This window comes from Lethenteron reissneri, chromosome 49, assembly GCF_015708825.2.
Source record: "Lethenteron reissneri isolate LAM-NWPU_2019-01 chromosome 49, ASM1570882v1, whole genome shotgun sequence".
Taxonomy (NCBI): Eukaryota; Metazoa; Chordata; class Hyperoartia; order Petromyzontiformes; family Petromyzontidae; genus Lethenteron; species Lethenteron reissneri.
The window spans coordinates 3513045-3528407 of record NC_083827.1 but is presented as its reverse complement, the minus strand read 5'-3'; the positions used below and the strand labels follow the sequence as shown (position 1 = coordinate 3528407).

Here is a 15363-nt window from a genome sequence, read left to right as displayed (position 1 = left end):
ACATGGAATGTCTCTGGGTTCTCCGTTTTCCTTCCATAACTACGATAATCCCCCCACACTCCCCACACTCCCCACCCCCCATGCAAATGTTGTTCGACAACACATCCCGATGCTGAAAAATCAGCGAGAATTTACTCCGTTGGGATTACACAATGCAGCATCACCATCATCATCACTGGCTGCGAACAGGGAAAACTTGGCAGGACCCTCCTTAGGAAGAATATTGAGACTCCGCTGGGTAAACAATCATGAACATCTTCTTGGTTTTTTCGGTAAAGTCACGTAGAATGGAAATAATAAAATAATAAAAATAAAACATTAAATATTCTCACGACGTTTCGGCCACAACGCAAGCAGCCGTCCTCAGGTGAAGAACAGGTCTGTCAGAAAGACAGTGTCTCATATTTCCATTCTACGTGACTTTACCGAAAGAACCAAGAAGATGAATCCCTGCAGTCACGAAAGCTTTAAATCGAAATCATCAACATGCAAATTAGAATATTAAGTGGGGAATTGGTAGCACTGGTTAGTGCCCTGCCCGACGATCCGGATGACCTAAGTTTAGTTCCAGGCCACATATCTGAACGCAGTCCACCTCTGTACTTTGAAATAAAGATGAAAATTTCTCTTCTGCAGAATTAAAGCAATATATGAGAGAATTCATTTTTAAATGCGATCATTATATTCATCGTCGGCAGACTACAAAACCCAAAGTATGAATCTACACCGGAACACGTTACTCTTATAAATGAATACGCACAGTGGTTTGTGAGGTGTTGGAGCGGTGGTGCAGTGGTTAGCGAGCCTTGCTGTAAAACTGTAAATGATAAGTTCAATTCCGGGCCTCGGCTAGCATCAGAGGCGAGTAATAATTTAACCAGTCGTGGGCGTCACTCCTTTCACCAACCCACTATGGCCAGCGTAGTGAAGTATGCGCAAGGGATTGAAATGCATGGGAGAGGCCTTCATACAACATTGCATTGACAAGGGGTTGTAGACGATCATTAATAAGTATTATTAGTTTTTAATTTTAAAATCACATCAACCTCTAAAAAAATGTGAACAAAGGAATATATCCTCCCACGGCAACTGCTCACTGTTCGTCACGTGGTATATGTTTTTACACAACCAAATATATTTTTAAATCCTTTATATTAAGTTCACTTGCTTGCGCGCTTACAACCGTGCAAATCTTTCGGTCGTTTTTTAACCCACTTCCTGTTATCCAATCGAGCTGACATTTTGCACACAGACTCGTTGTGCGTGACAATGTATTTTCGTGAATTTTTTTTCCATAACTTTACACTTTTTAGGAAAAAATATATATATTTAATTACCAATTGCTTAATGGTGGCAGGCAATCATCTGACCCATAGGTGGCAGCCATCTCAAGCCAGAGGACGAGAGGACTCTAGCCGCCACGCATATAAAGGATTTATAGTGAAAAACTTTGTTTTTACGGGTTAATTATTTTCTTATATATCACATCTATATAAATGTGTGTAACGTTCAGCCTCGTGTAAAAGTACCTACTGGACGAAGGCCTCCTCCATGCCAGGCAGGTGGTAGGCTTTGTTTGACCAAACTGCACCAACACGCTGGTCACTGCGTGTTGGTGAACGCAGCGAGCAAAGGCATGGGAGCATCATAGTCCACTGCAACAGTGGAGTTCGCTGCACTGCACTCTCCTGCACACACACTGTGTGTGTGCGGCTGCAAGGCAGCCTACAGCACCTGTTACGCGATACATTTTGGCCCATCCAAGAACAGCATGCAGGCCCAATTTGTGTTTAACTTTTGAAAAGATCGGGGACACGCTGGATGATTGGGTATTTATTGTACCTTCTGCAGTACCGTCTGCAGTCGGCCCTCAAAATCTTTAAATAGCCGGCAGCAGCAGGAGCAATATGTCATTGCTAATATTGCCATAGCTACAGTGGCCATCAAGATGGGATCGCGTACATATAGAACACTGCCGATGCAGGGAGTGGTGTAGATATTAATGATGTTCTGGACGGGCTCATAGAATTGTGACATTTTGGCACGCGTATAGTCGCGTCTCTGGGTATTGGGTATAAGTAGCAACATCTGAAAACATACTTTATTAGTGTGAGCCACCAAACAGTATGGCCCAGAGGCCGATTTATGTTTTTCACAGGATATTATGGCCAGTCTAATGTTCCACATTGCTTTCATTATATTTGCTTCCTCGGTCACTGCACGGATGCCTGACTTTCATTGCTTTGCTTTTATCATTTTGGTGACCCTCTAGTCAGTGTTGCAAAATGAGAATCCCCCTGTTGGGTTCTCTTGGGATCTCAACCCGTCAAAACAAAGACACGTGACTTCTCAAAACTTCTCATGACAAACCCTTACAAATGCACGACCCCTCCATCATCATCAGTGAACCAAGAAGTTTGACTCCCATGCAGTGTAAAGATATTTGTCGATAAAATGTGCCCGAAGCCTCTTACAGGGTACTCATGATGAACAACACGCATGGTATTTATCTGACAACGTTGTTGAAGGTGATCGTACTCTTTGGTTCTTTCGGTAAAGTCCACGTAGGCATGAAATATAAAATAAATTAAATCACGACGTTTCAAGAAACAATTATTTATTGCTGCTGTAGTTTGTCCCACCTGATGACGGATGCTGGGGTTGCGCCCGAAACGTCGTGATTTAATTTATTTTATATTTTATGCCTACGTTGACTTTACCGAAAGAACCAAAGAGTATGGATCCCTTGCAGTCGCGAAAACTTCAAATCCAGAATGGAGGTGATCGTGTTCGTGATGGCGGTGGTGCGCTGATGGTGGTAATCGTCGTAGTGATCATGGCAGGGATGACACTGGTGGTATGCTCCAAGGAAGCATGCAACGTTCGGCCGACGTTGGCATTTGGTTGAAACTGTTGGCCCAACATTCAGACGCTGTCTTTCCGACAGATCTGTTCTTCACCTGAGGACGGCTGCTTGCGTTGTGGCCGAAACGTCGTGAGAATTGTATTTTATTAGTACGGAGTTAGACTGATGGCTTTAATCTAAGTTGTCTTGTGGTTGTTGTGGTTTTTGATTTACAGCTTTCGTGACTGCAGGGATTCATCTTCTTGGTTCTTTCGGTAAAGTCACGTAGAAGGGAAATAATAAAATAATATTTTAATAATTTGCTTATTATTTTATTATTTCCCTTCTACGTGACTTTACCGAAAGAACCAAGAAGATGTTGGCCCAACGTTCCATGTTTACGAGGCTATTGGTAGTCACGACAAACGCGAGCATTGCGCGAGTGATTGTGGTGGTGGTGGCAGCAGTGGTGTGGTACCAGCAGCCGTCGTCACATATTGTGGTGACACTAACGCGGATTGTGACGATCATGGTTACAGCTGTTATCGTGGACGTCACGAGCAGTAGTAGCCGACAGGTCAGACATCGAGACGCAAGAAGGCACATTGTCGATTTGACGAGGGCAACACGAGAATACCATCAAGTAATTCAGACGAACTCGCACACAAACCCCGAAAAAAACCTCGATTATGGCATTTAGACTACCACTGAATATATTTGCTTTACAAATCTAAACTAGATTTAACAATAATGCATATTAAGTGTTGCAATATAACATTGTCATATAATCATCATTATAAAAAAACACATATATGGTACTATAATAATATATGACTCAGTAATATACAATTGCCAGTGTGTGGCAATAATGCTGCACTTGAGTCGTAGTAGTGTGCCGTGCCGGCCTTCGCTGGTGCTAGCCAACAGCACTTGCTCCAACGGCCTGTTGAAGGTTATACGGGGGAGCTTTGTCTTTGTGCGCGGCACTCACTGTAAGTCACAGTCTGCTGTGCGTGCGGAACGCAAGGGGAGTGCTAAAGCAAGGTGTCTGTGTGTATGTGTGTATGTCTGTGTGTGTGTCTGTGTGTATGTCTGTATGTCTGTGTGTATGTCTGTCTGTGTGTGTGTATGTCTGTGCGCGCCGTTGAGGATGTGAGTGGTGTCAGCGAGTATGACGTGTCCCCCTGTGACCGCTGTGCTTCCACCGACACTGTTACCATTATCATCAATATCAACAAACAAAGACAAAGATCCCCCGTATAGCCTTAACAGACTGTTGGAGCAAGTGCTGCTAGCAAGCATCTAATGAAGGCCAGCACAGCAGACGAGGGGGTGGGTGGCCAACATCACGCCCGGCCGCCTTTGTCTTTTTAGTGGCGATGTTTACACACCGCACCAGGTACTCATTTGAGACTGAGTCGACCTAGGGGCGGCCCAGGACCAGTTCAGATTATCGTCACCGGTGTTGGCCGTGAGCGGGAATCGAATTCGGGCGGCTGTGTTGGTAGCGCGGCGCGCTGACCGCTACACCACCGCTCCCCATTCACACACGCACACAGAGACACACCCAGACAAAGATCCCCCATATAGCCTTAACAGACTGTAGGGGCAAGTGCTGTTAGCGAGCACCTATGAAGGCCGGAATGGCACACGAGGGGGTGGGTGGCCAGCACCACGCCCGACCGCCTTTGTCTTCCTAGCGGCGATGTTTACACACCGCATCAGGTACTCATTTGAGGCTGAGTCAACCTAGGGGCGGCCCAGGACCAGTTCAGATAATCGTCACTGGTGTTTGCCGTGAGCGGGAATCGAACCCGGGTCGCCAAGTTCGTAGTGCAGCGCGCTAACCGCTACACTACCGCTCCCCACAACACACAGACAGACACAAGATAAAGACAAAGATCCCCGTATAGCCTTAATAGACTGTAGGGGCAAGTGCTGTTAGCGAGCACCTATGAAGGCCACAACGGTACACGAGGGGGTGGGTGGCCAGCACCACGCCCGACAGACACACACAGACAGACACACAGACACACACAGACACACACACACACACAGACAGACACACACACACAGACACACATAGACAGACACACAGACAGACACATACAGAGACACACACACAGACAGACACACAGACACACACAGACAGACACACACACAGCCCAACCGCGACGAGCCTTACCTGCGAATGAACAAGCCGAAATCTCCATACGCCTCCGATGGCTTAACCCATAGGGCCTCGCTGACGGTGAGAGAGAGAGGGAGAGAGGGAGAGATAGAAACACATCATGGGGATTAGGAGCGAGAGGACAGAACCAGCAAACAACGGGTCTGGGACACGGCGCCACGCGCGCGCTCACGGCCACTGCTCACTCTGCCGACTCGCGGCTGATCGACGGTCACTCAGTTTGCTCCGAAACATCGTACACCGCCAAACACACCCCCCCCCTCCACTCGCCTATGCGAGCGACTCAGGGGACTGACGTGGCACAGGAGGATAATGGGGCTGAGTGGACTTTCCGATGGCTGGTGCCAGCGGTGACCAAAGATCGGCCTCTGTGCAGGGCCCCCTTCCCCTCCCCCGTATAGCCTGAAGGCTATCGGGGGGATCTTTGTCCCTGCTCTGTTCAGCGTGTGCTGTTCAATGGGCAGTAGCGGTGTGGATGTGTGCTGTAAATGTGGGTTTCGTGGTGATAATGAAAATGTGGCTTTGTGCTTTGAAATGGTGGTGTTTTAAGATGATGATGATGTGTTTAAAATAATTGACGATGCGTCTGCGTGTTTCGGATCATGATTATGATGGTGATATTGGAGAGATGTGGTTTAGACCTAGATGATAATGAAATTGTGGAGGTGTGATTTGAGCTATGATGATGATGACGATGTGTTGTTGAGGATGATGCATTTTATTTAAGTGCACAATATTATAGCGATATTACGAGGGTATTTTTTTAGTCTGAGACGATGATACGTTTTAAATTATGGTGATGATAATAATTATATAACGCAGACGTGTTTTAATCGATAGGCCATTACCACTGATTGTTATAATAACTGTCATCGGCCGATCCGAGAAGGTTCAATTTACCGTTTGTACGCCCTCATATCTGCAATCAAATTTCAATTAAATACCCTCCCGTGTTATTTTAAGAGACGTGGGTTTGGGCAGCGACTATCGTAGAGGAGGGACGAGGCCGGTGACGGAATGTGAGCCACACGAGGGAGACTTCCCCCGACGGGAGCAACACGTGGAGGCGGAATGAATCGGTGAGTGGAATGAATCGGTGAGTGGAATGAATCGGTGAGTCAGCCCGCAGGAGTGAGACGGACGGTGGAATCCCGACAAACAGACGACGTTCTGAAGCATTCATCCAGCAGTGGAGAGATCAAGGCCGTAGCCATGGAGTCAACATTGGGGGGGATCAAATCTTCCAGGGGTTTGGGGTCCCCCCCCCCAGAAAAAAAATCTAAATTTGAAAACGAATTTCCTGCATAAAATATAAAAAATTCACTAACACATAGGATGGACTTTATATTTATTTTTTACAATAATGTCTAATAGTGTATTGTATTACATTGCTCTGTTTTTTCCTTTTCACCTTTTCTTGTTTCATTGTATGTAATGGCAGAGATTAGGGATTAATAAAGTACAACCATAACCACACTCATATACACAGAAATTATTTTATAGCAATATATTTGGGGGGGCGGACATTTTTTGCATATTTGAATATTGGGGGGGGGGGTGTCCCCCCCCCAATATATATATTATAATTACGGCCTTGGGATAGTTCACAGCTACTGCTACCGAAGATGATTATATTTTAATGCGATGATGATAAGAATGCGATTACGGCAGTCTTGTTTGACGATGATGTGAGCACTCACCTCAAATCTGAGCTAATCATTTCATTTTCTCCTGTCAGGTAAGCAATTATTAACGCTATTATTATGCACTAAAGTAATGTGCCCTTCATAATGAAAACAATTAGAGATATGCGTAGAGTTTTTATAGAAAGTATATAACTTGGCAGAGTGTTCGCTGGGCACCGCTAGAAAGACAAGAGTCGTGATGTCTAAGGATGTTGGGAGCAAGTCCCTACGGCACACGAGGGGGTGGTACGGCCAGAACCACGCCCGGCCGCCTTTGTCTCCCTCATGGCGATGTTTGCACAACGCACCAGAAGACGAATTCGGGTGGCTGGGTCCGTGGCGACAGTGCGCTAAACCACTACACGAGCGCTCCCCCCGGTGTCGTGATGCAGTGTACACAAACAAAACAAACAAAGATCTCCCGTATAGCCTTAACAGACTTGGGGGCAAGTGCTGTTAGCGAGCAACTATGAAGGTCGGTACGGCACACGAGGGGTTGGGTGGTCAGCAACACGCCCGGCCGCCTTTGTCTCCCTAGTGGCGACTTACACACCGCACCAGGTAATCATTTGAGGCTGAGTCAACCTAGGGGAGGCCCGGGACCGGTTCAGATAGTCGTCACTGCTGTTGGTGGCCGCGAGCGGGAATCGAACTCGGGTTGCCGGGTCCGTAGCGCACCAAGACACACACACTCACATCCTTGTCGACACAATACACATACTCATACTGCACACGTGTGCGCTGTATGTAATATGTATGGTATTGTGTAGTGGGGAGTGGTAGTGCAGTGTTGAGCGCACTGTGCTACAAACCTGACGACCTCAGTTCAATCCCCGCCCACTGCCATTAACAGAATAATATTGTAATCGGTGCTGGTCCTCCCCTAGGTCGACTCAGCCTCAAATGTGTACCTCGTGCAGTGTGTAAACATCAGTACTGGGGAGACAAAGGCGGCCGTTAGCCCCGCGTGACCTTTGTATGTGCTTGCTAACCGCACTTCAACATCCTCTTAAAGGCTACACGGGGGAGTCTTGTCTTGTAATGTACAGCTCCCATTCGCCAATTCACAGCCGGATCAAGGGATTGTTTGACCATACTTCACCACGCTGGCCTTTAGCTGGTTGGTGAAGGTTGGGTTAGGATTAGGCTCACTGTCATCATTCCTGGTTGGGAATCGAACTGAGGTATTTGCCTGTTTATAGCGCCGCGCGCTTACCGCTGCACCACCGTTCCGCCAATGCACATGGACACAATAATGCCACTACTACTATACGTGAACACCGTAACCGTGGCTCGCCAGCATTTATGATCGTGCTGCATACACACGTGCATCGCAAGGTAGTTCGCATTGCTCATTCCAAACACCGATCTCTGCTCTTACAGAACGAGAATAATAGATGGCAACGCTGACAATGATGCAAGATTTTCCGTGAAAGTTTCAAATGGCAAGTCCGATGGGGGGGGGGGGGGTGTGGGAAGTGGATCGCACAGCTGTCGATACGTAACAACGAGACGACATTTATTCAAGGCCACGTACTCATGCGTGCTTGGGTAATTTCATCAGCCATTATTAATCCACTGCTGGATGAGCGTCTACCCGAAAGCCCTTTGCCATCATTTCTCACGATCCTGCCATGCAAATGCTCCGCCTGGCGCATGCAACGCGAGCCGATTTCATCGCCCCGTCCTTCCCTTCTGCAGTGAGGGCGCCGTTTCCATCCCTAGACCCAACACCACCGCTTACTTCTATTTCCCCCTGTCCATCAATACATCGTGAAATAAAACACAGCCACCAACCCCGTGTTCGATAATCCAATTACAAAAGGCAGTCGACCACCGCCACACACCACCACCACCACCACAATCCCAAATCAATCTCCCCCGTGTCAGGAAAAAATGAATGCATTTAGAGTCTTGAATTATTAAGAGCGCAGTGGCTCCATTTACTGTGAAACGCCACAGTCGAGCATATTTGTGCCGCTTTTAACAATGGGAATGGATATAAAGAGGAGCCCAATTTGCTTCGTGGTATTTTTTTCTCTCCCGTGGTTGAAACTGAGATGATGGTTCATTGGATTGAAGGGGATCTCTTATCAGCAAATCGGTGCCGTTGCATCAACGTCGTCGTCATCGTCGCTATAAATCGTCGCTGCCTTCATCGTTGCCATCATTTGTATCGTCGCATGTATCGTCATTGGCATCACCACGAGCATCCTCGCATTCATCACCATCGCTGTCTCGTTACCAGCATTAAATTGTTCACGATCATCGTCGTTTGCGTCACCGCCATCATCGTAATCCTGATCGTCATTGTTGTCTTCATGATGTCATCTTCGTCGTAATTATGAATTCGTGATCACATGAATAATACTCATCATCGTTATGGCACCATCATTGCTATCATAATTAATATTATAATAATCATCATCATTAACATCAACTTAATAATCATCATCTTAATTCCATTTATATGACTATAAATGCACAAAACCACACCAGACATCAACGGTATACACGCGCGTACCATGAATGCACGTGTACGCAACACAACAGCACACACAAAGTCAATGCCAATTCTGCATTGATACTAGCTAATACGACTTACAATGGCCTATCAGCTTTTATCTCCCAAGAGCGCGCGTGCATGCGCGCGCCCGCGTGTGCAGTCATTACCAGCGCCCGTGAATGGATGGCTCGGCGCGGCTGTGATAGTGATTGTCTCGTTCGTGTGCCATTGGGGGAGCGGTGTGTCTGCCGTGAGTGAGCACGCATGTGCACAACAAAGACAAAGATCCACCCGTGTAGCCTCAACGGACTGTTGGGGCAAGTGCTGTTAGCGGAGCAGCTTTGAAAGAGCCGGGACGGTACACGAGGGGGGTGGGTGGCTAGCACCACGCCCGACCGCCTTTGTCTCCCCAGCGCTGATGCTTACACACTGCAACAGCTGCTCGTATCAAACACACGCACGGTCATTCGCGCCGCGTAATCGCAATGTCTCTACGCTTCAGCGTTAACACACTTGCAGGGTCCGCGTGTTCACGTGTGTGTGTCTCTGTACACGTGTGTCGATTATTTAGACGGGTGCTGGGCCTCCCCTAGGTCGACTCAGCCTCAATTGAGAACCTGGTGGGGTACAAAAACATCGCCAATCGGAAGACAAAGGCGACCGGGCGTGTTGCCGGCCTTTATAGGTGCTCGCTAACAGCACTTGCTCCAACCGCATGTTAAGGCTACACGGGGGATCTTTGTCTTTCTGCAGTGGGGCGGGGGGAGCGGTGGCGTACTGGTTAGCGCACTGCGCTTGGCCAACGTCGGTGACAAATATCTGAACCGGTACCGGGCCTCCCCTAGGTCGACTCAGCCTTAAATGAGTACTCTGTACGGGTTTTAAACATCGGTGCAGCATTGAGGAGATAAGCACGGTTGGGAACGGTGGTGGCCACCCACACGCCCTTCTTGTGCCGTGCCGGCCTTCATCGCTGAACGCTAACAGCACTTGCCCCAACAGTCTGTTGAGGCTATATACGGGGGTTCTTTGTCTTTGTATACGTGTGAGTGAACGCACTATTTGGTAATGCTGCTGCTGCTGCTCTGTTGACAGTCTTGGCATTCGTCAATAACACCGTGGCCTTCAAATAAATAAACTCGCATGTCAGGCCACGGATGAAAGGGGTCATTTCCCGAAACGTAGCCTATTTCTATTTATTTTTTTAATTTTAAGGCAGTGTTATTAATTAATATGTAGAGGTGTTGTTGTTGTTGTATATATGTTTGTGTGTGTGAGTATGTGGTGAGCGGTAGGATAGTGGTTAGTCATCCTGTGTTCTTTGGAATCAGTCCACTGCGTTCATGACCAATAACAGTGGCGAATATTGGAACCGGACTTTCGCCTCCCCTAGGTTGCCTTAGCCTTAAATGAGTACCTGGTGTAAACATAAGCACCTGGAGATACAAAGGCGGCCGGGCGTGGTGCTGACCACCCACCCATGTTTGCACAGTGCCGGCCTTCATAGGTGCTCACTAACAGCACTTGCCCCAACAGTCTGTTGTCGAAGGCTATACGGGGGATCTTTGTCTTAGTCCGTGTGAATGTACGAGTGCATTTGTGTACGTGCAAGTATATGCGTGAGTTCGCGTGTGTATGTACGTGCGGTCGTGTGTGCGCGTGAGTTTATCGTTCAAACAAGTATCCATGAGTACATGCTTGCTGTCCGCTGTGTTCATCTGTGTACACGCGTGTGTGTGTGTACGTGTGTACGTATGTATGTGTGCATCTGCAGGGGCATGTGTACGTATGCACGTATTTGTGCGTACCCGTCCGTGTGCGTACACGTTATTGTATGTGTCTGCATGTTTGTGTGTGTGTGTATGTACGCGTGGCGTGCTGACCATCACAAGTGCTCGCTAACAGCCCTTGCCCCAACAGCCTGAGTGAGTGTGTACGTTTGTCCATTGCATTTATGTGACCTTGTGAGTGCATATATGTTCATGGCCTGAGTACATGTACGTGTGTGTGTGCACATGTTTGCATGTGTATGTGTGAAAACGTGTGCTTGCTTGTGCATTCGTGAGTGCGTGTATGCGTGAGTGCATGTGTCAGTGCGTGTGTCAGTGCGTGTGTCAGTGCGTGTGTCAGTGCGTGTGTCCTTGCGTGTGTGTGGGAGCGGTGGCGAAGCGGTTAGCGCGCTGCGCTGCAAACCTGGCGACCCGAGTTCGATTCCGGCTCACGGCCAACACCACTGACGATTATCTGAACCGGTCCTGGTCCTCCTCTAGGTCGACTCAGCCTCAAATGAGTACCTTTTGCGTTGCGTAAGAACATCGCCACTGGGGAGACAAAGGCGGCCGGGCGTGGAGCTGACCACCCACCCCGTCGCGTGCCGTGCCTGCCAGCATCGTTACTGCACTTGCCCCAACACTCTGTTAATGGCTTCACGGGGGATCTGTGTCTTTGTGTCGGGCGTGTTACCTGTCGCGTGAGATGCCCGGCGTCAGGTCCCCCAAACTCCGGCGGGGAGGCTCCTCTTCACGAGCGCACGGGCAGGGGAGCCGCGCCAGACGACACCTCGAACCCTCTGCCCTCCTTTGACGCGCGCGGCATCGCGGATTCTTCCCGAGGAATGACAAAAAAAAACGAGCAAAACTGCACGAATCGAATTTCCCTTAAAAATATATTCTTCGTGTACTCCACCTCCTCCTCCTTCCTCCTTCCTCCTCTTCTCCCTTCGTCTTCTCCCTCGCGTTCACTCACTCGTGCACACGCTCGCTCGTGCCGTGCGTTCGCACAAAGCCGGCGGAACTGAAGTCAACGCCAGGACCGACCTGTGCGCATGTCCATGGGCATTCGAGGTTCATGCTGCTTTCGATCGGCCTCGCTCACAGAACCGCGCCCGCCCGCCCTCCAGCTCGCTCGCTCGCTCGCCCCACCCGCGTCTCCTCGCGATCTCTTCCCTGCCTGCAGTTTACCCTCTGGCTCCTCCGATGTCCTCTGTCTCGTCTCGAGTGATTCTCCCCTCCCTCCCTCCCTTCCTCCCGTCTCTCTGGCGAGCTCTCTCTCTCTCTCTCTGCCTCCCCTGCTCCCTGTGAGCAGCGTCTCTGTGGCTGCGCGTCTCTCTCTCTCTCAATGTGGCTTTTCTGTAAATCTCTCCCTTCCATCCTCTCGTCCCCCTCCCCCCCCACATTCGCTGCCAGCTCCTGTAGCTATGGCAACCGCTGGGTTTTTGCCCATCCTCACGCACACACGCACGCACACACGCGCACACACGCGCACACGCACGTAGAGGAACGCCCTTGCACGTACTCGCACGCACTCAAATTGACACGAACGCGTGCACAGTCGCACGCGCATGCACGCTCGCGTACACATCTACTCTCGCACGCGCATGCACGCTCTTCCGCACGCAAAGGTCCCCCCGTCTAGCATTGCACAGACTGTTTGGGCAAGTGCTGTTCACGAGCTCCTATGATGACCGGCACGGCACATCCACGCCTGGCCGCCTTTGTCTCCCTCGTGGCGATGTATACACACAGCACCAGGTACACATTTAAGTCTGAGTCGACCTAGGGGAGACCCAGTTCAGATAATCGTCACCGGTGTTGGTGGCTGTGAGTGGGAATCGATCTCGGGTAGCGCAGCATGCTAACTACTAGACTACCGCGTCCCACACACACACACATACACGCATTCATTCTCACATATGTACACGCACTCAGCAAATACACATATACACTCTCAATTGGATACGCATCAGCGGCTAGACAACACACAAATAAACGTCTAAAAGCATCAAACATGTATTTAGCCGTTCTAATCGTTGGTTTTTTTTTATGACTTTCATATTACTCGTGTCTTTCATTTATCCAGGAAAGCCTCACTGAGTCTAATATTCGTTTTCACGAGAGTCCTGCTTTTTTTTTTATGACTTTCATATTACTCGTGTCTTTCATTTATCCAGGAAAGCCTCACTGAGTCTAATATTCGTTTTCACGAGAGTCCTGCTTTATGGATTAGTTGTTTTTTTTTAGTGGCTTTTTCCCCCAGACTTTATTAGAACCATTATTTTAAAAACCAGGATGCTGTCACACTGAAACGGTTGGCATACTGGACTTGTGATCCAGAGGTCGCCGCTTCGATCTCCCGGCGTGGCAAGTTGAAACAACGGCACCCATCTGCTTGGTTCTTTCGGTAAAGTCACGTAGAAGGGAAATAATAAAATAATATAAATAAAACATAATAAAATACAATTCTCGCGACGTTTCGGCCACAACGCAAGCAGCCGTCCTCAGGTGAAGAACAGAATTGTATTTTATTATGTTTTATTTTTATTATTTTATTATTTTCCTTATACGTGACTTTACCGAAAGAACCAAGAAGATGAATCCCTGCAGTCACGAAAGCTTTAAATCGAAATTCAACAGCACCCAATTTCTTAAATCCCCGACGACCCTCCACCACCACCACCACCACCCCTCTCCACCCGGCGGTGTGAATGAGTTACACCACAGCGAGTCCATCGGCAGGTCACCGGTGGTGCGGTCAAGTGTGGTTACTGCCACCTCTACCGAGACGTCTGGCCAGCCTGGAAGAGCAGAAATAAAAAAAATACCCTCGGATCTCGAGAGCTCCCTCTCGCGGAGGACCTTCCGCCGGCAGTGGCGTGAGCGAGCAATTGCAGGGCTGCGCCTTGACCCTTTTGCAATTACATTTTCCTTGTTCGTGTTGTTTGCATAAACAAATATATAACGAGAGCAGATTGGAGTGCCTTTCACAAAAAATATAATAGAATGTTATCATGAAAAGTAACGTCCCCGTGTGACTAAGGAAGGTATATAATCAGCGCATTGCCCAGCGTGACGCACAGATCATACATGGGGACGTTGGAATTGAACAAAAGCTGCAAAGTGCGCAGAGAAGCGTGAATAGGTTGCATGCTTGGAATCGCATTTAGAGGCAAAGAGACAAAACCACGTGGATCAGGGACCACATCCAACTCAGAGGCCCGTCGCACTGCGTTAAGAGACGTGAGTTGATAATTGTTTTTTGACCCTTTTATCTGGCAACAAAACTGACACCTTTTTACAAGGAGTCATGTTTGCATAGACCACAATACCTGCAATCATAATGCAAACAAAAAAATAACTTTGATAATGTGCACTGTCCTTGAAGTTGATTGGTCCACACCCGAGACAGCTTTCCTCAGATGACGCCAAAAGGCACCTTTAGGCGTCATCTGGTCCAACCCATGTGAGACTAGGCTCTTGTAAAAAGGTGACAGTTTTGTTGCCAGATAGAAGGGTAAAAAACCAATTATCATATTTTAACTGGCAAATGAGGTTCCCATGGTATAGACGTGAGTTGGTTTGTTTAGAAGGACGCATCTCTGGGAGGGGGTGATAGCAGAATGGCCAAGCCGGGCGATGGAATGCCGGCCAAAGGACGGATCACACCATAGAGGCTCGCCACCGCGGAGATAGAGCGATGATAGAGGCTCACGTGCAAAGCTAAACTAAAACTAGACAATGTTTTTTTATTTCATTTGAACAGGTAAGGCCCAGTTAATAGCTCCTTTTCAGATGCGACCCGGCCACGTATGATAGCGCAACGAAGTGGCTCATCGTGTGCGGCAAGTTATAGCAGCCAGATACTCTGAACGCGTGACGTTCGTTATGAATGTGGAGGAGAAAGAAAGCGGAGGAACCCGGAGGGTAGATCCACGCCACCGCGGAGAGCGAGGCACGCAAACTACAAACATGGCAGGGCATCGTCAGGGGTCGGAAACGAACCCACGACCTCGTGTGCACCAGGCGAGGCAGTTCGCATCTACGCCCACCTGCGGCGTGACGGAGCGAGAAGGTTCGCAGCAGCGCGGGGCCTTTGGGGCCGTCCATAAATGACGTCACGCGATTATGGACGATTTTTTACCCCCCCCCCCCCCTCGTCACACGGCGTCGCAAAAAGTCAGACCGCCCCCCCTCAAATATGACGTCACAAAGCTCTGCCCCCCCCCCAAAACCATATTTCTATTTTGAAAATAAAATGCTTCAAATCGCTTTAAACTAAAACTATTGTCATTGTAGTGCGTATTTAATTAAGTAGAATATGTTGTCTATATTCATTTAAAGTTGCGCATTTGATGTGACGT

At 48.5% G+C, this 15363-nt stretch overlaps 1 protein-coding gene across 1 annotated transcript in view; it reads right to left on the bottom strand.

Moving 5' to 3' along the window:
• The window catches only part of LOC133354834 (dual specificity protein phosphatase 8-like), a 73056-nt gene extending 60838 nt beyond the window's left edge, over window positions 1-12218 (bottom strand). Inside the window, exons 1-2 of the mRNA XM_061571985.1 lie at window positions 11691-12218; window positions 5031-5090 (exon numbers count right to left, since the gene is read on the bottom strand). Coding sequence (XP_061427969.1) covers window positions 5031-5058 — 28 coding nt within the window. The 5' untranslated portion in view covers window positions 5059-5090; window positions 11691-12218. The remainder of the gene's footprint in view (window positions 1-5030; window positions 5091-11690) is intronic.
• Window positions 12219-15363: the final 3145 nt, after the last annotated feature.